Source organism: Amblyomma americanum, chromosome 11 (assembly GCF_052857255.1).
Source record: "Amblyomma americanum isolate KBUSLIRL-KWMA chromosome 11, ASM5285725v1, whole genome shotgun sequence".
In the NCBI taxonomy this organism is placed as follows: Eukaryota; Metazoa; Arthropoda; class Arachnida; order Ixodida; family Ixodidae; genus Amblyomma; species Amblyomma americanum.
The window spans coordinates 110,356,197-110,383,647 of record NC_135507.1 but is presented as its reverse complement, the minus strand read 5'-3'; the positions used below and the strand labels follow the sequence as shown (position 1 = coordinate 110,383,647).

The 27,451-nt window shown below is 43.6% G+C and overlaps 2 protein-coding genes across 3 annotated transcripts in view; one reads left to right on the top strand and one right to left on the bottom strand.

Annotated features, from left to right (window-relative positions):
• Positions 1 to 27,451, top strand: part of Dph2 (Diphthamide biosynthesis 2) — a 117,917-nt gene that overhangs the window by 18,963 nt on the left and 71,503 nt on the right. For both annotated transcript variants that reach the window (XM_077644676.1, XM_077644677.1), the window contains exon 3: positions 24,207 to 24,427. In XM_077644676.1, the coding sequence (XP_077500802.1) occupies positions 24,207 to 24,427 (221 nt within the window). The remainder of the gene's footprint in view (positions 1 to 24,206; positions 24,428 to 27,451) is intronic.
• LOC144110848 (uncharacterized) lies at positions 441 to 22,574 on the bottom strand. Its single transcript, XM_077643928.1, has 3 exons — positions 22,554 to 22,574; positions 19,805 to 20,104; positions 441 to 7,047 (listed from the first exon to the last, which is right to left on the bottom strand). Exons 1-3 carry the CDS (start codon positions 22,572 to 22,574, stop codon positions 6,004 to 6,006), a joined length of 1,365 nt encoding a protein of 454 aa, XP_077500054.1. The 3' UTR covers positions 441 to 6,003.

Genomic DNA, 27,451 nt, shown 5'->3' with positions numbered 1-27,451 from the left:
CAGGGCTATAAAGTGGGTGTTTGGTTACACCAGGGACACCAAACGTGTTCGGGTAAATATAAGCAAATTCAGAAAGGTGTTTGTTTGCAATTGTTTCCACACAACGGATTCCTCAGTTTAAAAAGAATGTTAATTTGGGCTAGACGGTTGCATACTGTTTGAGACGAAATATTTGAGACAGAAAATAATAGCTCTAAAGGGAGACAAACACAAGTAAGACCGATCATTAGTGCTCTGTGTGGTAGGGGTATATCACCCTACTTTTTCTTATCAATTCCAATCTGTCCTTGAAGAGCCAGGTGAGGTGTGTGGGCATGGGTGAACTGGCTCGGTCAGTGTAATCTTGAGCAATCTGCTCTGCCTTTTCATTCCCTGCTAAACCCTCAGGACATATGAAATTGAACAAAGCTGGTGCACAAGGTATGCCCGTAAGACTGGCCTTCCGGTTAATTAACTCAAGAAACCAGCATGGTTCCTCTTCGACAGACTGCTCATCAGAAAGAGTTGGTAGTAGTTGTATGCGTTAAGAGACAAAGACAGCAATGTCATTAACAATATGGATAGGACGGTTAAAGTAGCCACAGAGTTCTACACATCTGCACAGCAACCAGTGTGATCAGAACGTTAATGAGCGAGACATTAGTGTGCAGCAATAGGACTTCCCATCAGTAACAGAAGAGGAAGTAAAGAAAGTATTCGGAGCAATGCAAGGGGGAAATCTGGTGAGGATCAGGTAACAGCAGATCTGTTGAAGGACGGAGGGGAGATTGTGCTAGAAAAACTAGCCACCCTGTGTACACAATCCCTTATGACTTTGAGTATGCCAGATGCTTATAAGAACGCTAACATCATCTTATTTCATAAGAAAGGAGACGTCAAGGACTTGAAAAATTACAGACTGATCAGCTTACTGTCCATTGCCTACAAGGTACTTGCTAAGGTAATCGCTAATAGAGTCAGGGCAACCTTAGACTTCAATCAACCAAATGATCAGGCATGCTTTTGTAGAGGATACATGACAATAGACCATGTTCACACTATCAATCAGGCGATAGAGAAATGCGCACAATATAACCAACTCCTATATGCAGCCTTCATTTTTTATGAGAAAGCATTTCACTTAGTGGAAATCTTAGCAGTCATGCAGTCTAGAAGGGCCTTGTGTCAAAATGCTGGAAGATATCTATAGCGACTGCGCAGCTACTACAGTCCTCCATAAAGTCAGCTATAAAATTCCCTTAAGGAAGGGCATCAGGCAAGGGCACACTATCTCGCCAATGCTATTCACCGCCCTTTTATAGGAGGTATTCCGAGGCCTGAACTGGGAACAGTTGGGGATAAGAGTTAATGGAGAATACCTGAATAATGTGCGATTCGCTGATGACATTGCCTTGCTGAATCACACAGGAGATGAGCTGCAAACTATGATCATTGACTTAGGCCCATTTCACATGCATGCGATTTTCTCCTCCGATGCTCCGAATTCTGTCAGTCTGCGACAGGGAAGGGCCGTCTGTCTAGCCGCAGACCGCTTGCGATCGAGTTTCGTCCGGTTGGTATTCAGTCGCAACGTCGGTGTGATTGCTCTGCGACAGACCAATGGGGAGCGCCAAGATGCGTGCGACGTGCGGTCACGTGGGAGCTGTTGCCGCGGAGGAAGCAGAACAGTTTACTCTAATCAAAACATACGAAATATTGCCCTGTATCTAAAAATACGGTGGTCATAATATCATCAACACATTCTGTGTAACATTTCTGTCGCGTTTAATAATAGGTTGCCTACTCAAACATCAAGAAACCTAGCCTGTCCCTCTGACGAAATCCGCTACGTCGGTGTTGCATATGAAAGCAGTGACCGAAAATCACACTGCGGCCTCACTGACTACACCGAATATTTTCGGTCCAGTCACAGAATGTGGAGCGGGCCTTAGACAGGCAGAGCAGAACAGTGGGTCTAAAAATTGAGAAGTATAAAACCAAAATAATGTTGACTTCACAGCGCGAAACAGACAAAGACGAAAGATATGAAACGACAGGGACGGGTGCACCTTTTACCAAATGATTTTATTGAAGCTTATGGATGGTGATTTTATAGCAAGCCATCGCCGCATCCAACCAAGCAGCCATAAAATGGCAAGAGGCTAAGCATTTTTTTTGTCAGCCTGAATGAGGATAACAAATGAGATACTTTGTAATCCAAACTGCCAAGTTGATAATAAATGGCAGGGTGGCGGCATGACAAAAGTTGTATTGCTTTCCGTGGGAAGGCAATATGTGTAGAAGCAGAACCACGCTAAGCAGGGCTTGGTAAAAATTCGAGGGCGAAGTGAGTGTCGGCTACAGAAACAACATTAAACAACGAAATCTTTCACAAAATAAAGGCTTAGTTATTTATTCACCGATACTTGCAGCGCCGCCCGAAGGTATTATTGCAGGGGGGGGGTTGATGAGACATGCAGGTGATGAGACATTCAAACAACACACGGAACAGCCATAAAATACAGTGAAATCAGGCACACACATGCGCACATCAATGACACAAAGTTAAGATTAAGTGATTCTATGAATAAAAGCACGAAACGTTTCAATAGATATGCAGTCAACGGCATTTTTGGGGAGTTTGCTTTAAACAGATATGACATGCGGAACGAAAGAGTTCTGATAAACATTAGTTTGACATTTGATTTCACGGACCTTAAAAACATGGTCATAACGTGCAGATACGAAATGTGGCAGCTGAACATGCAGTTTTATCAATCGCGGTTTTACTGAAATAGATGCACTAGAATATTTCTAGTTTACTGCGCATATGCCCATTACTGAGAAGTTCCCAGCCAAAAGATTCCTTTATTGCTGAAATGCTGTGTCAAAAGTCGTAATCATTGGCGACAAAACGGGCTGCACGGTTCTGTGCACGTTCTAAACCATCCGATAATGTTATCATACAAGGATCCCACACCGCGTTAGCATACTCAAGAATAGGTGTAATGTGTGTGAGGCACAACAGTTCTTTTATATTTGTTGGGGCTTTATGGAAATTACGCCGGAAGAAATTCAACATTCTGTATGATTTGCCTATTACATATTCAATGTGTGTTCTCCTTGTGAGGTCCTCTCTGAAATACACACCGACGTTCTTAAATTCAGAAACTTTTTCAAATGATTAGAATTTAAACAGTACACAGAGGTTATTGGGTTATGTTTTCGTGTAAAAGCAACATATTCATTTATTTGAATTCAGCGTCATTTTCCACTTGATGCACCGTTGAGGGGTGCTGTCTAGATTTTGCTGCAGGGTGCGAGCATCATGTTCGGTGACTATTGGGTTGTACACGACTGCCTGCGTAGTAGCGGATTTTGCAGGAAATGTTCTCGACAGTATCATTAATATAAACTTAAAACAACAAAGGCCCCAAAACTGACCCCTGAGGTACACCGGAAGTATTGTCTGCAGAGTGGGATGTAACACCATTAATTACAACATATTGTGATCTATCGGAAAGGTAGTCGCTATTCCATGTAATTACAGCATGGTGCATCCCAAGGGAAGCAAGTTTATGCAATAAAAGGGCATGCGGTACGCAGTCAAAATGCTTTTTTAAAATCCAAAAATACGCAGTCAACTTGATTTCCACAGTCGTAACACGAAATAATATCATGACTGAATCCAACAACTGTGTAGAACATGACTACCTCGGACGCTCTAACAGCTGGGCGCCTCACACCAGCTGTTGCGTGCAAAGTGCGGCGCGCGTGTGACCATTGACTGCCGAGTTTCCCGTCATCAGCACACGCGCGCCGCGAAGACAACTGACTTTTTGACTCTTTGTGTAATAATGTATATAGTATATTTATTTTGCATTTATAGTGTTCACTTTTAATGTTTTTATGCAGTGTATATATATTTTATGTAGTGTACTATTTACCTCCCCCCATGTCTTTCTTCTGTCCCCTCACCTCTTTTATTTCATTTCTCCCACCTGCCTGCTATCCTTTCTTTCCGCTGCCCCAGCTCAGGTGCCGCCGCACGTGATGGCAGATACTGGGGCTAGCAAAAATCTTTTACCTTCCTTTTATGTTATTTTAAATAAACCACTACTACTACTACTACTACATGAAAGCCCAGACCTGAAAACATGCTGTACATTTGCAGAGAAGTTGCTATTTTCCAAGTGTTTTATAACAGCACTGTAAACAATATGTTCTAGAATCTTGGTTTATGCTTGTGAGGGAAATTGGACAGTAATTTGAAACCTCAGTTTTGGAGGCACTTTTATGGATTGGGACTTTGTTAGTTACTTTCCATTCTGTGGGAAGACATTCTGTGGGTTTCAGTAAGTTCTGCGCAAAAGGGAGTGGTAAAAACAGACCAAAAATAGCTATTAAAATAATAAGTTTTGTCATAATCATCAGTGACGTCAGCTCCGTCAACCGATCGATGTGGAGCGCCAATCTGTTTCCTTCCACGAGATTTTAAAAGCTTCCATACCTCCTCAGGGTTATGCAGAATTTTTTCACCCAAAGAAGCGAAGAATTAATTTTTTTTAATCTTTAATTTAGCTTTGATATCGTGCAAAAGGACCTTCATTGTTTGGAACTTACATGAGCAACGGTTTTTTGAGTACGGGATAAAAAGGCGGTGTCGCTTGTTGACCAGATAAAAGAAGGCGAATTAGTTTGAAAAGAATGGTTTTGGCAAAAATTCAGGATGAGAAGAAAAGAGTGCTACGGAGCGGATGCAGAAGCAATGTATCATTAAAAAACAAAAGCCATAACAAGCACTGGGTGGACAGAGCCCACGGGTAAAAAACAGTACAGCAAGGCCATGAAGTAAAAAGGGCTGCAATCCAAAACAAGATGAACATGAAGCTACAAGAAGTGTGAATCTAAAAGAGCAAAACGATAACAGGCACGGGGTGTAAGGAGCCCTCGGATAAAACAACACAGCGAAGTCATACAGTAAAAACGGGCGGAAAATTAAAAACGGGATGAACCTGAGTCAATCAAAAAACACATGGCTGCGCCAAAAATTACACTACAAGTAGCTTTCGAGCTAGTTGAGTTCTTTTTTACTTAATGGGGGACACCCCTCTTAGAACTTTTTTTCCTTATTTATGGGTGCATCTGGTTGAAACTCGCACCATTTGTATATTTTTGCATGCTGATTTCAAATATCTGATTAGTTTTCTTGTAGATGAAATAGTTTTCAAACTTTCACCTAATTCATGTTGCTCGTTTGGAGGTGAGCTAATTACTAAACACTCTATGGCATGATGAGAATAGACCTGCCAGAGTGATCTAGAAGGATCATAGAGTGTAACAAGACAAGAATTAATGTGCTAGAAGAATTTCAACCAAAGTTACACCTAGTCAAACTTTTGTGACAAAAAGCCCAAGTTGGCACCCAAGATTGATAATTAATTTTGTAAATGTTGCCGTGTAATAACTGAACATATTTTAGTCTTAATGCACTGTCCAAGAGTTTTTCTTTCTAACAGAACAAGAATGAGAGCTCTATAGCATAAATAGTTTAAGAGATATCGCTCCTCCAAAATTGCTGAACCCTGAAAATTACAGTTTTGAGAAAACGAGAAAAAACATCTCACAGTATGTACATGTAAATTATGTCAATGATTGCTATGTCAACATGATCAGAAACTAGTGGAAAGTGAACTAAAGCAAAAATTAATGGCTTATGCCAATTTCAGCCTAAGTTATGCAATAGGATACTTTTGAAAGGAAAGATCCATTTGGGTACCCAAGACAGATAACCTTCTCAGTAAATTTTTTCTTGTGGTCATTGCATTTACCTTGGTGTCATGTGACTCACAAGGTTCCCTTTCTAGCAAAAAAAAAAAAAGATTATAGCAATAGCAAGAACAGGACCGGAGATATTAATCTTTCAAAAATGCAGCACCACCAAAATTGGGGGATTGTGAGAAGAACTCAAGCCTCACAGCATATTTAATCAGGAAAGAAAACCCCAAAGACCTTCGCATGCTTTCAAAATGCACCAGGAGCATAGTCAGGGTGCATGCTGTCGCGGTGCTTCTTTTTTTCCACTTTAGCAAAGCCAAGCGAAGCCGCCCGCTTCTTCGCAGAACGCGTGTTACGGCGCAAGTCCTTTTCTTCAGCTCTCCTGGAGACTGGCACGTTCGCGTTGCATTCTTGCAGAATTGCTGCTGCTGTATGCTTGCAGCCAGCATTGAAGCGCAGCACAGCTTCTGCTGTGGCTGCTTCCACAGCAAACAGTGACGAATCCCGCTCTTTGTGGATCAAGGTCCAGATGATCGAGTGGAAGCTCTCGTTTGAATTCTGGGTCTTCCCCCGAATGCACCTCTGCAGCAGGCTCTTCTCTGATAAGCGACTGTACACGGGCAAAAGAGCTTCAGCCACATCGCTTGGCAGACTGTACTTATGCTTCGGTTCGGGCTCCTTTTTTGCTTTTGCAGCGTTGTGGCGGCACCAAGACTGCTCACCAGTGGGACACAAAGTGTGATTGGGGCAGTCATCATTAGACGTGATGTGGTAATATGTAGCCATCACGGCTCGCTGCATGGCATCCACATTACCTACATTTGACCTTAGCGCTCGGCCATAATATATAGCCAGCTTGTCAACTAGATCAGCTGTAAGCCTTCCTCTGCCACCGAGACTTTGTTTTCCTGCACCCTTGTGCCTCTGCAAGAGGTTGCGCAAAGCTGCTCCCATACGCTTGTGCACATGGTTTATGCAATCCTCCTTGACTACTTCAATGTAGCCATAGATTTTAGCATCTTGAAGGGCATTAAACGTGTGACTGTCCCCATCGCATAACATCGTTGTGTAGCGCATGTTGTGGCGCTGTAGAGACCTCTCAAATAGAATTTTGCCTGCCTCTACCTCCATTTGGCCAGCCTTGCAGTTGGTGTTCTTTTGGCACTCGTGGCGCGATTTCCAGAGTTCATAGCCGTCAGTGTTCGACTTTGCGCCAGTTTCGCAGCCCAGACAAAAGTTTGACAGCACCACATAATCGAGCACATAACCAGTGAAGAGTCCCACAACATTCATTATTACAGCGCAAAGACGGCACAGAACAAGAAGGGGACACAACAGCGCTGACTGTCAACTAAGTTTTATTCGAGACCAGTAGGGTTTTTTATACCACCTGGTGATCAAAACAGGAAAAAAAACATACAAGAATAGCTGTAGGCATGCGCAAGGGTACAAGAACGGCGGTTATCCGGCACGTGTTAGATTTCACATTCTAGATATTTCATCTCTTTCTGGGACAATGCCACGGATGGTGCGCTTATGCACTCGTCCTGCAGTCTTATAATCATAGCAGCTTCTATTATTTCTCTTGTTAGTGTGTCTCGGTGTTTCCCTATGACACTGCATTGCCTGTACATCGGTTCACATTTATCCTCGCTGTCATCTGCGCTGCAGTCCCTGCAATGTTTGGCTACGTGGCCTGAAGTAGCCACACGTGCGACATTGTCACTGTGCTCTTTTAGCCTTTTGTTGAGACAGCGGCCAGTCTGCCCGATATATTTTTTCCCACAGGACATGGGCAGTGAATATACCACGCCTTCTTTACAAGGGACAAAATGATCCCCGTGCTTAACTTTACACCTGCGCGTTTCGTTAGTCGTGCAGTTAACTTTTTTGCACAAGCTGGAAAGCTTTTCCGGCGCTGAAAATACTACGTCAACGCCTGCCCTACTTCCAATTTTTCGGAGGTTGTGCGACACCTGATGGAGATAAGGCAAAACAACAACCTTTCTTATTTCCCTTTGCCTAACCGGTTCTCTAGTGTGGCGAGGTCTCAGGTTTTTTAGCTGCTTTTCTGCCACTGACACTAGTACATCGGACGGATAACCAGCCATCGTAAGGCGATCAACTTGTTTCGCAAAGCTTAGTTCCATACTATGCTGGCAACACTTCTTTAAAACATTATTAAAAACAGAATGAATAATGGCCCTTTTTACAAGTTTCGAATGGGCTGATGCATATGGCAGGATGGGTTTTTTTGCCCGAGGCTCGTACGACCAACACACATGGGACGGAGTGAAATGAAGGCTGAGATCTAAGAACCTGATAGAATCATTAAGTGGGGTTTCATGTGTTAAAACCAGTGGTTTAAGACACTCTGTGAATACTGAATGAATATTTAAGAACTGCTGCTCAAAACTGAGGTTGTCATTCTGTACTAACACAAAGTAATCGTCAACAAATCTAAAAATGCGGCACACACAGAACCCTTCCAAACGATCTTGCAGTGTTTTGTCACGCAAGGCCAAAAACATATCGCTAAGAACCGGGGCTAGGCACGAACCAATACATATCCCGTCCTTCTGAATGTACATATCCCCATTCCATTCTACAAAAGTCGAACAAAGATAAAACGATAACAATTCTAGGAAGGCATCGGCGGAAATTCCGCACTCGTTTTGGAAGGCTATAACACCATGCTTTTCGATGTGCTTATTTACAGCTGACAAGATTTCCGCCTGGGGAATTGTGTAATATAAGTCTTTTACGTCGACTGAAAATACCTGCAGCTTTTTATCGTGATCCCATCCTTTTAGGAAGGTGATTACTTCGTCAGAATTTCTTATTCTAAAAGGGTCATCAATCGTTAAAACGTTGAGTTTCTGTTGCAAGTATCTTGCGACGTGCTTCTGCCATGTCCCTGCTTCTGAAACTATTGCACGGAACGGCCAGTTGGGTTTATGGGTCTTTGCAGAGAAAAAAATCTCAAGGTTGCTCTTGTGGCAGTTCTCAATCATACTCGACAACTTGTTTAAATTCAACTTGTTGGTTAGCTTCTTTGCTTGGCTCTTAATTTTCGACATTTTTACATCATTGCGCTTGTCAAACACAGCAAGGACGCTGTCTATTGCTTTTGACATGTACACATCTCTGGTTAAAACAACAAAACCTCCATCCTTGTCTGCAGGAAGAAGAGACAGCGAGTTATCTTTCAACCAATTAACTGTTTTGAACAAGGGAAGCTTCCTGCCTGCCTGTCTGTACTTTGCTAAAACGTCGACACCTTCAGAGATGCAACGGTCTGCTTCGGTCTTCTCCGCGCGTCGGGAAACTTGTTTCACCATAGCCAAGAGCTCCGGTCTCGATGCTTTTGGCTCGACCGCAAACTTGGGCCCCCGGCCAAGGACTTGCCTGATGTTGTCGGGAAGGGAGATGCCCTCCATGACGTGGATTCGTTGCCCGGTAACTGGAGTCCTCTTAGGAAGAAGTGCACGAAGCGCTGGGAGGGTCTGTTGCCAAAGGAACTCGGTGGTGCGGTCAATGGACCGTGGTGCGTCAATGGACCGGTCAATGGACTGTGGGCTCGGCAGCAGCGCATCGGAAACGATGTTCAGGAGCCATTTTTGCTTCATTCTTCAGGTGCTGGTGGGCCTGTTTCAAGTGCAGCCACCTGTCTTCTGCTTGCCTGGACTGTCTGCCGTCATCGCCGATATCAACAACGACCTACTGGCACGTGCTGATGTGACAAGCGTCAACAGAATCATCGAACCGGCAGCCAGGATTTCTGCGCATGCCCCGACGTCTGGGACGGCAGAGCACGTGGTTCACCAAGCCTTTAAAAGGAGCCCTGCATCTGCGTTCATCTTCAGTGGGCTCGGCAGCAGCGCATCGGAAACGATGTTCAGGAGCCATTTTTGCTTCATTCTTCAGGTGCTGGTGGGCCTGTTTCAAGTGCAGCCACCTGTCTTCTGCTTGCCTGGACTGTCTGCCGTCATCGCCGATATCAACAACGACCTACTGGCACGTGCTGATGTGACAAGCGTCAACAGAATCATCGAACCGGCAGCCAGGATTTCTGCGCATGCCCCGACGTCTGGGACGGCAGAGCACGTGGTTCACCAAGCCTTTAAAAGGAGCCCTGCATCTGCGTTCATCTTCAGTGGGCTCGGCAGCAGCGCATCGGAAACGATGTTCAGGAGCCATTTTTGCTTCATTCTTCAGGTTTGTTCTTATATGCCTACTAAATGCTTCCGCAGCGATAACCGCTGCCTATTGCTGCTGCCTTGCCCACTATGCATTGCGTACTTTTTATCTGATGTCCGGTCATTCACAGAAGATCTATTGTCATGCGGTGACATTGAATCTAACCCCGGTCCAACACAGGAGGATTTGTTGCTTCAGCTTGTTTCAGGTCAAACCAATATGACTGCCTCTATTAACCAGTTGCTGGAAAAACAGACTACGCTGGAGGGCAAAATCGGAGGTTTATCTGTTCGCATTACCAACCTGGAAGACAAACTATCCTGTCTGGCATCTATAAGCAAAGTGGTCAGTGATCTAAAAGAAACGGTAGCTCAACTTGAGCAAGATAATTCATACATGCTAAAAAAAATTGATGATTTAGAAAACAGGAGTAGGAGAAATAACTTGATTGTTTATGGTTTGGAGGAGGGTGACGAAGAAACTCCTACCAGTCTTCAGAATGCGATCCGGAAAGAACTCTTTGAAGAAAAATTGAAAGTTGAAATCAATAGCATAGAGAGGTGTCACAGGCTGGGAAAAAAGAAGAAAGATCAAAGCCGCCCCGTAATTATGAAGTTACAGGACTACAGAGAAAAACTTTCGGTGTTACAGGCTTGTTCGGGGCTGAAAGGAACCAAATTCTCTGTGGCTGAAGACTTTTCCAGCCGAGTTCGTGAAATTAGGAAAAATCTGTGGCAAAGCTGTGCAGTGGAGAAGGCTAACGGCGCTAAAGCCAAACTGATATTTGATAAGCTGGTTATCGACGGTGCTATGTTCGGATGGGACGAAGTGAAGAATGAGCCCTATCGTATATCTAAAAAGAGGGAATGACAGACGCATATTATGAACAAAAGGTTCACACTGATAAACGTCAACTGTCGAAGTATTGTCTGCAAAGCTACGCAACTTGAGGGCCTGCTGTTGACGTATGATGTAGAAATCGCTGCACTCACTGAAACCTGGTTGGGAAAAAATATTTTTGACAGCGAATTCGTACCACAAAACTACAAAGTTTTTCGCAAAGACCGAGATGGAAGGGGCGGTGGAGTGGCCATACTGTTCAAATCTTCACTGCAAGTCTTTAGAATGCCAGATATTGACGATGTAGAAGGCATCTTTTGTAAATTTTACAAAAACAATGTTCGTTACGTTTTAGGAGCCGTGTACAGGCCACCCAATTCCTCTGTAGCACTCCTAGTGAATCTAAAAAAAATATATTGAGCGCCATATAAAACAGAATGATAGGCTAATGTTGACTGGCGATTTTAATTTACCAAACATAGACTGGACTGCCTTTTCGCATTCTAATAACATCATTGAGCAAACTATGCTTGATATTTCTATTGCCTTTGACCTGCTTCAGGTAGTTAAAGATCCTACTAGAGTCCACAATGGTTCATATTCAATTCTTGATCTATTTTTTGTAAATGGTACTGTCAAAGAAAATGTCGAATGCTATGTAACGACCGGTATTTCTGATCACAAAGCTGTTGTACTGACATTGATAAATGCAAACTTTGATCGCCGAAATACTGTCGGTTTCTTTCCTAATTTTTCTCGTGCACATGATGAATCTATTCTTGATATGCTCGACTTTCATTATGACCGCTTTATGAATTTTAATGGAAATGTGAATGACTTATGGCTATTTTTCAAAAGTGTTGTCTTTCAGTGTATTGAACGCTTCGTTCCAAAAATTGCAAAAAAGTCCCCAAAATGTAACCCTTGGATAACACGAGAGACATTACGCTCACAACGAAAGCTAAAAAGAATGAAAAAAAGGTTAAAAGCAGGAAACTATTCCCAAACGATCATTGATGAACAAACAGAAAAACTCAAACAGCTGATTGCCCATGACAAGGAAAAGTACTTTTCTACTCAGCTACCTACCTTCATTAAAACATGCCCTGAGAAATTCTGGAGGCAGATAACTCCAGCTTCACGATCTCATGATACTTTAAAAGTAAATGGAATATGTGAGCGTGATGATGCTTTGGTGTCCACGGCTTTCAATGACTACTTCAAATCGGTGTTTACGCAGGATGACAGCTCTCTTCCCTGCTATTCCGTGAATTTGCCTTCAATTCCTGATGTTGTGATTTCCGAGGCAGGTGTTCTCAATTTATTATTGAAGCTTGATGTAAAAAAATCTCCCGGACCAGATGACATTCCCAACGCATTCCTGAAGCGTTATGCAGAATGGTGTGCCAAGTACTTATGCATCTTATTTAACAAATCACTAAATGAAGGATCATTACCGGATGACTGGAGAACGGCAAGAATCAAACCAATTCACAAAACTGGAGACAAAGCATCTATTCAGAATTACCGTCCGATATCGTTAACATCTACAGCATGCAAGGTCTTGGAACACATCATTCATAAACATATAGCAGATTTTCTTGAACAAAACAATTTTCTAACTAATGCACAGCATGGCTTCAGACGAGGATTTTCCACTGCCACTCAGCTAGTACAAACTATACATGATTTTGCGCAGGCAATAAATGAAGGAAAGCAGACTGACGCTATATTTATGGACTTTAAAAAAGCATTTGATAAAGTTTCGCATAACAAACTTCTTCACAAATTAGGTAATGTACTAAAAAATGACAAATTACTTGCATGGATTACAGCCTACTTAAGAAACCGTCGTCAGTTTGTAGTAGTAAATAATTCCCCTTCCCCTCCAGTTCCTGTTGATTCCGGCGTTCCCCAAGGATCTGTTCTTGGGCCACTCCTCTTCTTGATTTTTATTAATGACATTGTCGATAACATCTCAGTTTCTGTTAGATTATATGCTGACGATTGTGTGTTATATGAAAAGATTACTACTACTGAGGACCAAGTACGGTTAAATAACGATTTCACTAAGATAATAACATGGTGTGACCAATGGCAAATGTGCGTTAATTATGATAAAACAGTGTTCATGCGTATAACCCAGAAAAAGAAGCCTCTTTTGTTTAACTATACTGCTAAAAACAAAGTTCTCTCTCAAGTGAATACTTACAAATACCTAGGTCTGCGGATCTGCAATAACCTCTCCTGGACAGAGCACATTGACAACGTTACAGCTAATGCCCTACGCAAACTATTTTTCCTCCGACGTGCTCTGAAGCTCGGCCCCCCCAGTGTACGTTCACTTTCGTATAACACTATTATTCGCCCTATGTTAGAATATGCCGTCATAATCTGGGATCCTTTCACTAAATCTAACATTGCTAAATTAGACAGAGTCCGAAAGAAAGCAGCACGGTTTATTTACAATTCATATAACCGCACATCTATCACTGCACTTCTTAATCAAAGTGGTTTGCTTCCAGTCTCTCATAGAAATCGCATCTGTCGTCTAAAATTTTTATTTCAGTTAATCAAAGGTCAGTACAATATTGACACATCCAATATTATATCGTTCTCCTCAGGGTACAACACAAGACAACGCCATGATTTTACAGTAACACCATTAAACGCACGAAATAACACCTTTAAGTACTCTTTTTTCCCCAGAACGATTACAGACTGGAATAATCTAACTAATGATGCAGTAACCCAAACTTCACTAAAAAGGTTTGAAAGCCACCTTTAACTTTTTTTATAATGACGTACCGCTACATTTCTTTGTTTCATTGTTTCTTGATCTTAAATTGTTGATCAATTGTTCTTGATTGTTTGCTTGTTCCTGAGGTCGTTTTTGTTGTTTCCAGAATTTATGTATTGTGTGCCCACCCCTGCGAAGGTCTTGTAAAAGATCGCAGTATCAATAAATAAAATAAATGGTGCCACTGTGCATTCGAGTGTTCTGGCCCAGCATGGAACTGTACCAAAACCTTCAAGCGCTCCTTGTGCGCTCGCACTTGCTGAAGCCATTCAGACCTGAGAATCTTGCAGAGTCTTCTCCCATGGCTAGCTGAAGGTTGTACGCCGCCAAATAAGGCTGATACATCAGGTGGCAGGATTCTCTTGCGAACGCAAAACCCGAGTGAACGTGCTCGGCAAGCCGCCGCGGCGACTACTGGTATCACTTGAAAGAGATCAGGAACACATGTAAAAGAGCCCTTTGTACTAGAAATAAAGTTCCATAATACAGCATTTTGGGCGAGTTGGTTACCTACATTCATTATTACAGCGCAAAGACGGCACAGAACAAGAAGGGGACACAACAGCGCTGACTGTCAACTAAGTTTTATTCGAGACCAGTAGGGTTTTTTATACCACCTGGTGATCAAAACAGGAAAAAAAACATACAAGAATAGCTGTAGGCATGCGCAAGGGTACAAGAACGGCGGTTATCCGGCACGTGTTAGATTTCACATTCTAGATATTTCATCTCTTTCTGGGACAATGCCACGGATGGTGCGCTTATGCACTCGTCCTGCAGTCTTATAATCATAGCAGCTTCTATTATTTCTCTTGTTAGTGTGTCTCGGTGTTTCCCTATGACACTGCATTGCCTGTACATCGGTTCACATTTATCCTCGCTGTCATCTGCGCTGCAGTCCCTGCAATGTTTGGCTACGTGGCCTGAAGTAGCCACACGTGCGACATTGTCACTGTGCTCTTTTAGCCTTTTGTTGAGACAGCGGCCAGTCTGCCCGATATATTTTTTCCCACAGGACATGGGCAGTGAATATACCACGCCTTCTTTACAAGGGACAAAATGATCCCCGTGCTTAACTTTACACCTGCGCGTTTCGTTAGTCGTGCAGTTAACTTTTTTGCACAAGCTGGAAAGCTTTTCCGGCGCTGAAAATACTACGTCAACGCCTGCCCTACTTCCAATTTTTCGGAGGTTGTGCGACACCTGATGGAGATAAGGCAAAACAACAACCTTTCTTATTTCCCTTTGCCTAACCGGTTCTCTAGTGTGGCGAGGTCTCAGGTTTTTTAGCTGCTTTTCTGCCACTGACACTAGTACATCGGACGGATAACCAGCCATCGTAAGGCGATCAACTTGTTTCGCAAAGCTTAGTTCCATACTATGCTGGCAACACTTCTTTAAAACATTATTAAAAACAGAATGAATAATGGCCCTTTTTACAAGTTTCGAATGGGCTGATGCATATGGCAGGATGGGTTTTTTTGCCCGAGGCTCGTACGACCAACACACATGGGACGGAGTGAAATGAAGGCTGAGATCTAAGAACCTGATAGAATCATTAAGTGGGGTTTCATGTGTTAAAACCAGTGGTTTAAGACACTCTGTGAATACTGAATGAATATTTAAGAACTGCTGCTCAAAACTGAGGTTGTCATTCTGTACTAACACAAAGTAATCGTCAACAAATCTAAAAATGCGGCACACACAGAACCCTTCCAAACGATCTTGCAGTGTTTTGTCACGCAAGGCCAATGATGTAAAAATGTCGAAAATTAAGAGCCAAGCAAAGAAGCTAACCAACAAGTTGAATTTAAACAAGTTGTCGAGTATGATTGAGAACTGCCACAAGAGCAACCTTGAGATTTTTTTCTCTGCAAAGACCCATAAACCCAACTGGCCGTTCCGTGCAATAGTTTCAGAAGCAGGGACATGGCAGAAGCACGTCGCAAGATACTTGCAACAGAAACTCAACGTTTTAACGATTGATGACCCTTTTAGAATAAGAAATTCTGACGAAGTAATCACCTTCCTAAAAGGATGGGATCACGATAAAAAGCTGCAGGTATTTTCAGTCGACGTAAAAGACTTATATTACACAATTCCCCAGGCGGAAATCTTGTCAGCTGTAAATAAGCACATCGAAAAGCATGGTGTTATAGCCTTCCAAAACGAGTGCGGAATTTCCGCCGATGCCTTCCTAGAATTGTTATCGTTTTATCTTTGTTCGACTTTTGTAGAATGGAATGGGGATATGTACATTCAGAAGGACGGGATATGTATTGGTTCGTGCCTAGCCCCGGTTCTTAGCGATATGTTTTTGGCCTTGCGTGACAAAACACTGCAAGATCGTTTGGAAGGGTTCTGTGTGTGCCGCATTTTTAGATTTGTTGACGATTACTTTGTGTTAGTACAGAATGACAACCTCAGTTTTGAGCAGCAGTTCTTAAATATTCATTCAGTATTCACAGAGTGTCTTAAACCACTGGTTTTAACACATGAAACCCCACTTAATGATTCTATCAGGTTCTTAGATCTCAGCCTTCATTTCACTCCGTCCCATGTGTGTTGGTCGTACGAGCCTCGGGCAAAAAAACCCATCCTGCCATATGCATCAGCCCATTCGAAACTTGTAAAAAGGGCCATTATTCATTCTGTTTTTAATAATGTTTTAAAGAAGTGTTGCCAGCATAGTATGGAACTAAGCTTTGCGAAACAAGTTGATCGCCTTACGATGGCTGGTTATCCGTCCGATGTACTAGTGTCAGTGGCAGAAAAGCAGCTAAAAAACCTGAGACCTCGCCACACTAGAGAACCGGTTAGGCAAAGGGAAATAAGAAAGGTTGTTGTTTTGCCTTATCTCCATCAGGTGTCGCACAACCTCCGAAAAATTGGAAGTAGGGCAGGCGTTGACGTAGTATTTTCAGCGCCGGAAAAGCTTTCCAGCTTGTGCAAAAAAGTTAACTGCACGACTAACGAAACGCGCAGGTGTAAAGTTAAGCACGGGGATCATTTTGTCCCTTGTAAAGAAGGCGTGGTATATTCACTGCCCATGTCCTGTGGGAAAAAATATATCGGGCAGACTGGCCGCTGTCTCAACAAAAGGCTAAAAGAGCACAGTGACAATGTCGCACGTGTGGCTACTTCAGGCCACGTAGCCAAACATTGCAGGGACTGCAGCGCAGATGACAGCGAGGATAAATGTGAACCGATGTACAGGCAATGCAGTGTCATAGGGAAACACCGAGACACACTAACAAGAGAAATAATAGAAGCTGCTATGATTATAAGACTGCAGGACGAGTGCATAAGCGCACCATCCGTGGCATTGTCCCAGAAAGAGATGAAATATCTAGAATGTGAAATCTAACACGTGCCGGATAACCGCCGTTCTTGTACCCTTGCGCATGCCTACAGCTATTCTTGTATGTTTTTTTTCCTGTTTTGATCACCAGGTGGTATAAAAAACCCTACTGGTCTCGAATAAAACTTAGTTGACAGTCAGCGCTGTTGTGTCCCCTTCTTGTTCTGTGCCGTCTTTGCGCTGTAATAATGAATGTAGGTAACCAACTCGCCCAAAATGCTGTATTATGGAACTTTATTTCTAGTACAAAGGGCTCTTTTACATGTGTTCCTGATCTCTTTCAAGTGATACCAGTAGTCGCCGCGGCGGCTTGCCGAGCACGTTCACTCGGGTTTTGCGTTCGCAAGAGAATCCTGCCACCTGATGTATCAGCCTTATTTGGCGGCGTACAACCTTCAGCTAGCCATGGGAGAAGACTCTGCAAGATTCTCAGGTCTGAATGGCTTCAGCAAGTGCGAGCGCACAAGGAGCGCTTGAAGGTTTTGGTACAGTTCCATGCTGGGCCAGAACACTCGAATGCACAGTGGCACCATTTATCACGGTCCATTGACCGCACCACCGAGTTCCTTTGGCAACAGACCCTCCCAGCGCTTCGTGCACTTCTTCCTAAGAGGACTCCAGTTACCGGGCAACGAATCCACGTCATGGAGGGCATCTCCCTTCCCGACAACATCAGGCAAGTCCTTGGCCGGGGGCCCAAGTTTGCGGTCGAGCCAAAAGCATCGAGACCGGAGCTCTTGGCTATGGTGAAACAAGTTTCCTGACGCGCGGAGAAGACCGAAGCAGACCGTTGCATCTCTGAAGGTGTCGACGTTTTAGCAAAGTACAGACAGGCAGGCAGGAAGCTTCCCTTGTTCAAAACAGTTAATTGGTTGAAAGATAACTCGCTGTCTCTTCTTCCTGCAGACAAGGATGGAGGTTTTGTTGTTTTAACCAGAGATGTGTACATGTCAAAAGCAATAGACAGCGTCCTTGCTGTGTTTGACAAGCGCAATGATGTAAAAATGTCGAAAATTAAGAGCCAAGCAAAGAAGCTAACCAACAAGTTGAATTTAAACAAGTTGTCGAGTATGATTGAGAACTGCCACAAGAGCAACCTTGAGATTTTTTTCTCTGCAAAGACCCATAAACCCAACTGGCCGTTCCGTGCAATAGTTTCAGAAGCAGGGACATGGCAGAAGCACGTCGCAAGATACTTGCAACAGAAACTCAACGTTTTAACGATTGATGACCCTTTTAGAATAAGAAATTCTGACGAAGTAATCACCTTCCTAAAAGGATGGGATCACGATAAAAAGCTGCAGGTATTTTCAGTCGACGTAAAAGACTTATATTACACAATTCCCCAGGCGGAAATCTTGTCAGCTGTAAATAAGCACATCGAAAAGCATGGTGTTATAGCCTTCCAAAACGAGTGCGGAATTTCCGCCGATGCCTTCCTAGAATTGTTATCGTTTTATCTTTGTTCGACTTTTGTAGAATGGAATGGGGATATGTACATTCAGAAGGACGGGATATGTATTGGTTCGTGCCTAGCCCCGGTTCTTAGCGATATGTTTTTGGCCTTGCGTGACAAAACACTGCAAGATCGTTTGGAAGGGTTCTGTGTGTGCCGCATTTTTAGATTTGTTGACGATTACTTTGTGTTAGTACAGAATGACAACCTCAGTTTTGAGCAGCAGTTCTTAAATATTCATTCAGTATTCACAGAGTGTCTTAAACCACTGGTTTTAACACATGAAACCCCACTTAATGATTCTATCAGGTTCTTAGATCTCAGCCTTCATTTCACTCCGTCCCATGTGTGTTGGTCGTACGAGCCTCGGGCAAAAAAACCCATCCTGCCATATGCATCAGCCCATTCGAAACTTGTAAAAAGGGCCATTATTCATTCTGTTTTTAATAATGTTTTAAAGAAGTGTTGCCAGCATAGTATGGAACTAAGCTTTGCGAAACAAGTTGATCGCCTTACGATGGCTGGTTATCCGTCCGATGTACTAGTGTCAGTGGCAGAAAAGCAGCTAAAAAACCTGAGACCTCGCCACACTAGAGAACCGGTTAGGCAAAGGGAAATAAGAAAGGTTGTTGTATTGCCTTATCTCCATCAGGTGTCGCACAACCTCCGAAAAATTGGAAGTAGGGCAGGCGTTGACGTAGTATTTTCAGCGCCGGAAAAGCTTTCCAGCTTGTGCAAAAAAGTTAACTGCACGACTAACGAAACGCGCAGGTGTAAAGTTAAGCACGGGGATCATTTTGTCCCTTGTAAAGAAGGCGTGGTATATTCACTGCCCATGTCCTGTGGGAAAAAATATATCGGGCAGACTGGCCGCTGTCTCAACAAAAGGCTAAAAGAGCACAGTGACAATGTCGCACGTGTGGCTACTTCAGGCCACGTAGCCAAACATTGCAGGGACTGCAGCGCAGATGACAGCGAGGATAAATGTGAACCGATGTACAGGCAATGCAGTGTCATAGGGAAACACCGAGACACACTAACAAGAGAAATAATAGAAGCTGCTATGATTATAAGACTGCAGGACGAGTGCATAAGCGCACCATCCGTGGCATTGTCCCAGAAAGAGATGAAATATCTAGAATGTGAAATCTAACACGTGCCGGATAACCGCCGTTCTTGTACCCTTGCGCATGCCTACAGCTATTCTTGTATGTTTTTTTTTCCTGTTTTGATCACCAGGTGGTATAAAAAACCCTACTGGTCTCGAATAAAACTTAGTTGACAGTCAGCGCTGTTGTGTCCCCTTCTTGTTCTGTGCCGTCTTTGCGCTGTAATAATGAATGTAGGTAACCAACTCGCCCAAAATGCTGTATTATGGTCCCACAACAGCATCGATGCCTATATGTGACGAGTGCCCGCGCGTCATCCATGTGCCGTCGTAACACACGGCAATGTTCCCCCTGTGCCCAAAACACAAGTCGTCATATACCTTCGCCACTGCCTGCGCGGCCTGTGCCATAGCTGCCGCGGCTGCTCGAGTAGCAGCAGGTTGCAGTGTGTTTTTCAAGTGCCGTTGAAACGTCTGGTTGTGCATGCCATGCCGCGACAATCCCATCACCGAAAAGATATTGTTCATTGCTGTCTGGGCGTTACCGGTCGACGGCATTGCTCGACTAGCAAGAATATTGAGCTAGAAAGGATTGCACTTTTTCTCACCGTCAACTCTCCGCGAGTTCTACTCGGCCGCAATCCCACCACAGTTTTCACATAGCACAATCAGTTTCACGGCGAGGCCATAGCTCTGGTCGCTGGTAATCAACCTCACGCATCCCCGACACGTTTTGCACCGCACGGCATCCAAGAGGACGTTCGCAATGCTGAGATTAATTATTGCATAGGAGGCTGTTCCATCTGCGTCTGATCCTGCGGACGCACCACTTGCATCGGCGAACAGCGCGGTCTTTCGTGTCGTCGCCGGCGTCGATTCCAGTCGATCAAGTGTAGACTGCTCACGGGCACTCGCTTGAGTTATGTCACTGTTAGTGACAGGCGCGGTGTCAATTCGTACGCGACTACAATCGGCACGAAGAACACCGCCGTTATCCAGCGGAGACGGAGAAGTGTCGCCGCCCGCAACGTGACCATCGCGCAATCCCGTACCACTGGTGCTTGCTTGTTGCACAGTATGCAACAATGTCGCATCATTAACTCGTTTTTTTCCTTTTGCACGCTTTCGCCCGAACTTGTGCACCAGAGCGGTACTTCTTCGCGCCTCCTGGCATGGTTCTCGCGTTGCACTAGCGTGGTCGGCAGAATGACAAAATGGCGTCGCCAGGCGTCCGCTTTTCATGGCTAGCTTGCGGGAACCAACCAGACGACGCCATGTTAATCACGTGCCTAAACCGGCCAATAGCAGCGCGTGCCGCTATTTATTTTTTCTTTCGTTTTTTATTTGCGAAGGCGGCATGTACAGGGTTGCTGCTTGAAAGAAAAAGTAAACCGAAAGCCCGCGCTTTTGAACAAGACCAAAATGGCCGCGGTAGAGCGCGTAGTTTCGATGCGCCGGGCGATCGAAATTGGGTGTTGTTTGTCCACAATTTAAAGGGCAGTGGGTGTGGTACTGCATTTTTAAATCGCTATAACTTCTTAATTTGCATACAGATGCGGGATGGTGTGAGGAACACGAAAATTAAAAGATTGAAAATCTGGCTTTGCCCTGAGGGTAAAATAAATAAATGGAATACTTGGAATCGCATCATTTATTTAACGAATGCTCAGCATGGCTGCAGACGCGGTTTCAGCACTTTGACACAACTTAATGAATTCACTCATGATATTTGAAATACTTTTTCAGAAGTGCATGTTGTTGGGAGAGTCGGTCGTACATCGTTGAGTAAAGGTACTGCGCAAAATAATACAAACATGGACGAGAAGGGCACAGGGTCTGCGCCCGTCCTGTGCCCTTCTCGTCCATGTTTGTATTATTTTGCGCAGTACCTTTACTCAACGATATTTGCAATAACCTGGATGCGGGCAATCAAATAGACGCAATATTCATTGATTTTTCGTAGGCGTTCGATACAGTAATCCACTCGAAACTAATGTATAAACTTAATGCCATCCTGAACAATTCCTGCCTTCTCAACTGGGATTTCAAATTTTCTTTCTAATCGTTCTCAATTTGTGTCTTTCAACGGAAGTAATTCTAGAATAGCAGACGTGCCCTCAGGAGTTCCACAGGGTTCTGCATTGGGTCCCTTCTTTTCTTGATTTTTATTAACGACTTACCTTGTGACATCACCTCTAACCTATGTCTGTATGCTGATGACTGCGTGTTATATAACAAAATTACATGCCTCGATGACCACTTACACCTTCAGAAATCATTCTCAGAATTTAGCTCTTGGTGCGACACATGGCAAATGACGATTAACATCCGCAAGACCGTTGTTATGACTTTCACTAACAGAACAGCACCTTCCGTATTTACTTACAAAACAAACAATACCCCTATCCAGTGCGTGAATCAATACAAATAACCTGGTCTTCTTTTTACACCAAACATGTCATGGTCCAAACATGTAGATTTATTAACCTCAAAGGCACTTAAAAAGTTAGGGTACCTGCGTCGTGCAATAAAAGCTGCTCCTAGAGATACTAAACTACGAATGTACAAGTCACTAATCCGTCCACTACTTGAATACGTCTCTCCTGTCTGGAACCCGCATAAACAACGCAAAATTAACCAAATCGAGGCAGTCCAGAAAAAAGCCATTCGCTTTATATACCACAGGTTTGACAGGGATTTCTCGCCTTCCACAGCACTTTCATCACTGGGCCTGCTCAGTTCGACGAAGCGCTGAGACTTTTCTGCATTGTATTGTTAACTCTTCTTGCCGGACCTCTTTAAATGATTATCTAATCCCAGCTATACCATCTAAAACTAGAAATCACCAGAACCTAAATATCCCTTCTTATTTTGCCCGTACGAACACTTTTAAGCACAGTTTCTTTCCGCGTGTAATCGAATGCTGGAATTCTTTACCTGGTTGTACGCGCTCTCTTCTCTTAAAACTGTTTTTAGAGGCTATTGAATAGTATTGCTTTTTCTTGCATATGTTTTTTTTTTCTCTACTCACATTGTCTCTGCTGTTCGCCATTGTTGTGCTCCTTGTTTCTCTACGTTACAGCCACCCCTGCAGTAACCCAATAGGGCTGCAGTATGTACAAATAAATAAATAAATGACATGGCAATAGCTCATTTAACGAGCTTTGAGTGGGAGGAATTGAACGGCAGAAGTGGTTTGTTGGCGCGCGGCTCATAGCACCAGCAGACTTTAAAGTGAAACCAAATATATAGAAATTTAATTTGGCCATTGACTGGGAGCTCGTGGGTGAGGTCAAGAGGGTTCATCACTATATAGAACACAGCCAGTACATTTCTGCGTCACAGTCTAAAACAACTAAAAAATAATCAACATAACAAAAAACCTTGATAATATTGCCCTCCATGAGAGAAGTGAGGCTTTTCATTATAAAGGTTTTTCGTTATGTATACTGTAAGAACCCCAGGTGGTCGAAATTTCTGTAGCCCTCCACTACGATGTCTCTCATAGCCTGAGCCGCTTTGTGCGTTAAACTCCATAAACCAACCAATCTTCGGACCTACATGATGTGCTCAAACTTGCGCAAGGGCCTCATTGGAAAGGCCATGACTACTAAACAAACAAAATTATGCAACATGTTTATAATGATTCCAAAATTTGATATAATAGATCACATGTGGACAAAGCTTAAAAAATATCAAATATGTTTTTCATTGTCATCAGAAGTTTTTATTTTTCAGTGTTTTCTTGAATTAGTTCAATCATATCTCTTTATCGAAAAGACATAGAAATACGAACTTTGACAGTGTGATAGATCTGTGTGCATAGATGATAACACTTAATTACTGTCACTCTGCTACAAGCCGTTTTTGATATAACGAATTGCAAACTAGATAGGAAAACGTTCTTTGGGCGGATTGTGACAAACTTTATAAAAACATATATAGCTTATACTGAAAGAACAGCGCACACAATACAGGGACGAAGAAAGGAAACGACAACACGTTTTCATGGCTCTTTACACCTTATGACATTATTCGCTATGTAGTCAACCATAGTGCTTCATCACCGTCACCGTTACTTTTGAGATTTCATCTTGTTTTATCCTTACCACCCTTTTACGTTTTTATCGCTTTTATGGCCATTTACACCTGATATTAACTGCTTCTGATTGCATCTGCTACTTCTTTCCTTCCTATATTTTGTGCACATGTTGCTCAATAAAGATCAGTTGTAAGTTAGCGCTTGTGTTGTTGTTTCCTTTCTTCGTCGCTGTATTGTGTGCGCTGTTTTTTCAGTATGAGTACATACCAACTCGCCCAGTCTTCTACTTTGGCATATATAGCTTGCAGACTGACAAAAATAACGCGGCACAAATAAAAACATTATATATTTACTCAGACAATTATTCAGGTACCTAACTTTAATATTGTTACGTGACGGCAAGCCGGGGAATGAGATGAGATGACAGATGGCTACAGAATGTTTTTAATAGCGGACTCGTTCTTGTCCTTTGCGCTGTGCATAAACATGATACACCAACTAGCCTGCACATCAACTCTTCCACATACTTGTGAAACATTGTTGTACTTTGCGGAGACTCCAAAATTAGGTTGAGCGCCGCATGTGTAACTGCGGCCCCTTAGTGGAGTGTATTTTGATTTGGACTCCTGGCCTTGCGTGCAGTTGCTGTGTGGACGAAGTAGCTGCAGAGCACGTCGCGGCCAATGCCATCATCCACTTTGGCCACTCATGCCTGAGCATGCCATCGAGGCTTCCAACGCTGCTGGTCTTCGGACGGTCACCATGCCCCACGCAGGGACTGCAGCGGGCACTGCAGGATTTCTTCCCTGATCCCAACACCAGGATAGTGGTGATGTTTGACACGCAGTACGACCACAGCAGGTGTACGTGTTGCTAGTTTAACTTGGTGGTCGATTAGGACACCAATCTTACTGAAAATCCCGGTGATATTTTGTATTGAAGTTCATTTTTTTATCTACTGGTTTCATTGATACTGCAGTTGCACATCATGGGATTTTGACAGGGTGGCAAAAGAAATCAAAGGCAGCAAGTTGTACTGAAACAGTTCATATCCAGAAAAAAAAAAGTAATCAGATCAAGCTACCAAGGAAGTCTTTTGTTATTGCTTCAACTTTATCTCCACCAGATCATCTTTTGCCAGGCCTGTTCGACTTGGCTCCACTTGCTGCAGTTAAGAGTGCAGCTTATTGCACTTGCTTTGCCAGTGCAGTGCACACTCGCTGCACTTCCGTATTAATTTATCACAAGTGCCCTCATAGTTCAGCACAAGTTCTTGGCTTGCTTGCACTCTCCACGGGGTAGTGCAGTGCAGCAATATGGAGGAGTTGTTCTTTCTTGAAGGGGTTTGTGGCATCAGAATTCTAAACCTAACCGTAGAAATCAAGCCCCATGGATAGCATTCGAGCTCATATTCATAAATTGTCTGTGTGTAATACATGCAGTATTATGTAAAAATACTGGAAGCTATCTATAACGCCTGGACAGCTACCATAGTCCGCCATAAAGTCAGCAATAAAATTCCAATAAGGAAGGGCGTCAGGCAAGGAGACACGATCTTTGATGCTACTCACCTCCTGTTTACAGGAGGCATTCTGAGGCATGAATTGGGAACAGTTGGGGATAAGAGTTAATGGAGAATACCTAAATAATCTGCGATTCGCTGATGACATTGCTTTGCTAAGTCACTTAGGAGATGACCTGCAAAGCGCGATCAATGAGTTAGACAGACAGATCAGAAAGGTGGGTCTAAAAATTAACATGCAGAAAACCAAAGTAATGTTCAACAGTCTTGCAAGGAAACATCAGTTTTACAATTGGTAGCGAGGCAAGGGAATACGTCTACTTACGGCAGGTAGTTACCGTGGATCCGGTTTACGGGAGGGAAATAACTAGAAGAATAATAATGGGGTGGAGCACACATGGCAGGTTCTCTCAGATCTTGAATGGCAGTCTACCAATATCCCTGAAGAGAAAAGTATACAACAGCTGTATTGTGTGGCAGGAACAGTGCAGCACGAGACAAAGAAGGGACAGGCGGGACACGACGCTAACAACCAGATTTTAATGCACGTTCGTCGAATTGCTCATGCAAGAAGGAAAGGACAGAAGCAAAAACCCATAAGATGTACAGGTGGTAAAAGATTAGGAGTATGCACGCAGATAATCAATTCCGCTGTCACAAAGTGCTACCGAAGGTATGCTGACGCATACATCGCTCTCTTTGGTCGGATGTTGAAGGCTTTTTCAATCTCCCTGGTCTGTTGATCAAAATATGCCGCGATGACCATTGCGTTGTTAAGCTGCGGAGCACATCCATGCTCTCTGCGATGCTTTGCTAGTTCACTGCTGATGGGACCTTTAGGGATCTTTCGCGCTCTTGAAGGCGTTCATTTAAACAGCGCCCGGTTTTGCCAATGTAGGTGCATCCGCATGACAGAGGTATTTCATAAACGCTTTTCACACAATTCACATGTTTTGCCCAGTGCTTTTTCTTGCATTGATTTTTTCTTTGCTCACTGTTGACTTTGGCGCACAGGTTTCTTAGCTTGTTGGGTGCTGACATGAGTACTTTAATGCCAGCTCTTGCGCTTACCTTTTTGAGGTTGCGGGAAATGACATGAATGTAAGGAATGACTGCGTACGACTTCCTTTCTTGTGATGTGGTTGTAATATATTTCCTGCCTCTAAGTGCTTGCAGAATCCCTTCTGTGACACTGGATAGCAGTCTCACCGAGTAACCTGCTGCTTTCAGCCGACGGTCCTGGGCGTCAAAACTGCCTTGAACTTCATGATGACAGGATCTCGTCAATGCGTTTCTCATTGCTGCTTTTGCTATTCCCCGCTTGATGATCTTGGAATGTGCAGATGTGTAGGGGAGCAGTTCCTTCTGGCTTCGTGGCCCGTACCGCCAGCATATGTGAGTGCCTAGAAAGGTTAGCGGCAAGTCAAGAAATTGCAGAACGTTGTTTTTCGGGAGATCCCTCGCTATTTCTAGTCCTTTTAGTTCCTCTTTGAAGATGTCAATGATCTGGTCAAGGGGTTTCTACCGGACCTGTCCGATTCGTACAGTGCTAGCTAATCGTCCATGTAACGGAACGCTTTTACGGTGCTTGTCACTTGAAGAGCAGTCATTAGACGTCTGTCAATATGCGCGAGAAACAAATCGCTTAAAATGGGGTCGAGCGAAGACCCTATGCAAGTCCCCTCCCGTTGAATGTACAGACTCCCCCTGTGGTTGATGCAAGTAGAATGCAGGTAGCTGGTAAGTAATTCCATAAAATTTCTTTTTGAACAGCCCACTGCAGTTTTGGAATTTTACAACACCGTGTCGGCCAATGCATTCTTCGACTTCTCGCCACACTAAGTTCTGCGGAAGCGAATAGCATAAGTCCTTCACATCTATCGAAAAGCCACTCACCTGGCAGAGGATTGTGGGCGGTTTTCTGCAAAGGGCCCTATCCGACCTCTTGGTAGACGACCCGTTCCTAATACAAAAACTGCAAAGTGTGGACGATTTTCTTCAAGGCACCTATCCGCCCAACGTGAGTGGCTTTTCGATAGATGTGAAGGACTTATACTATTCGCTTCCGCAGAACTTAGTGTGCCGAGAAGTCGTTGAATGCATTAACCGACATGGTGTTGTAAAATTCCAAAACTCCAGTGGGCTGTCCAAAAAGAAATTTTATGGAATTACTTACCAGCTACCTGCATTCTACTAGCATCAGCCACAGGGGAAGTCTGTACATTCAATGGGAGGGGACTTGCACAGGGTCTTTGCAGCGCTAGATTAAGGGTGGGTGGGAGGGGAGTAAGGGAGCTGCAGCCCAGGGCCTCACGTCGGACAGTAGGAGAAGGGGGCCCATTTGTTATAACCTGCTTAGTATATG

Coding starts and splice junctions, on each gene's coding strand:
- LOC144110848 (XM_077643928.1), bottom strand. CDS start 22,574: ATGGCGAACAGCAGAGACAAT. Junction 20,105..22,553: donor TGGCGAACAGCAGAGACAAT/GTGAGTAGAGAA, acceptor AATCCTTTCTAG/CTCAATATTCTTGCTAGTCG. Junction 7,048..19,804: donor CGTCACATATAGGCATCGAT/GCTGTTGTGGGA, acceptor GCTGTAATAATG/AATGTTGTGGGACTCTTCAC.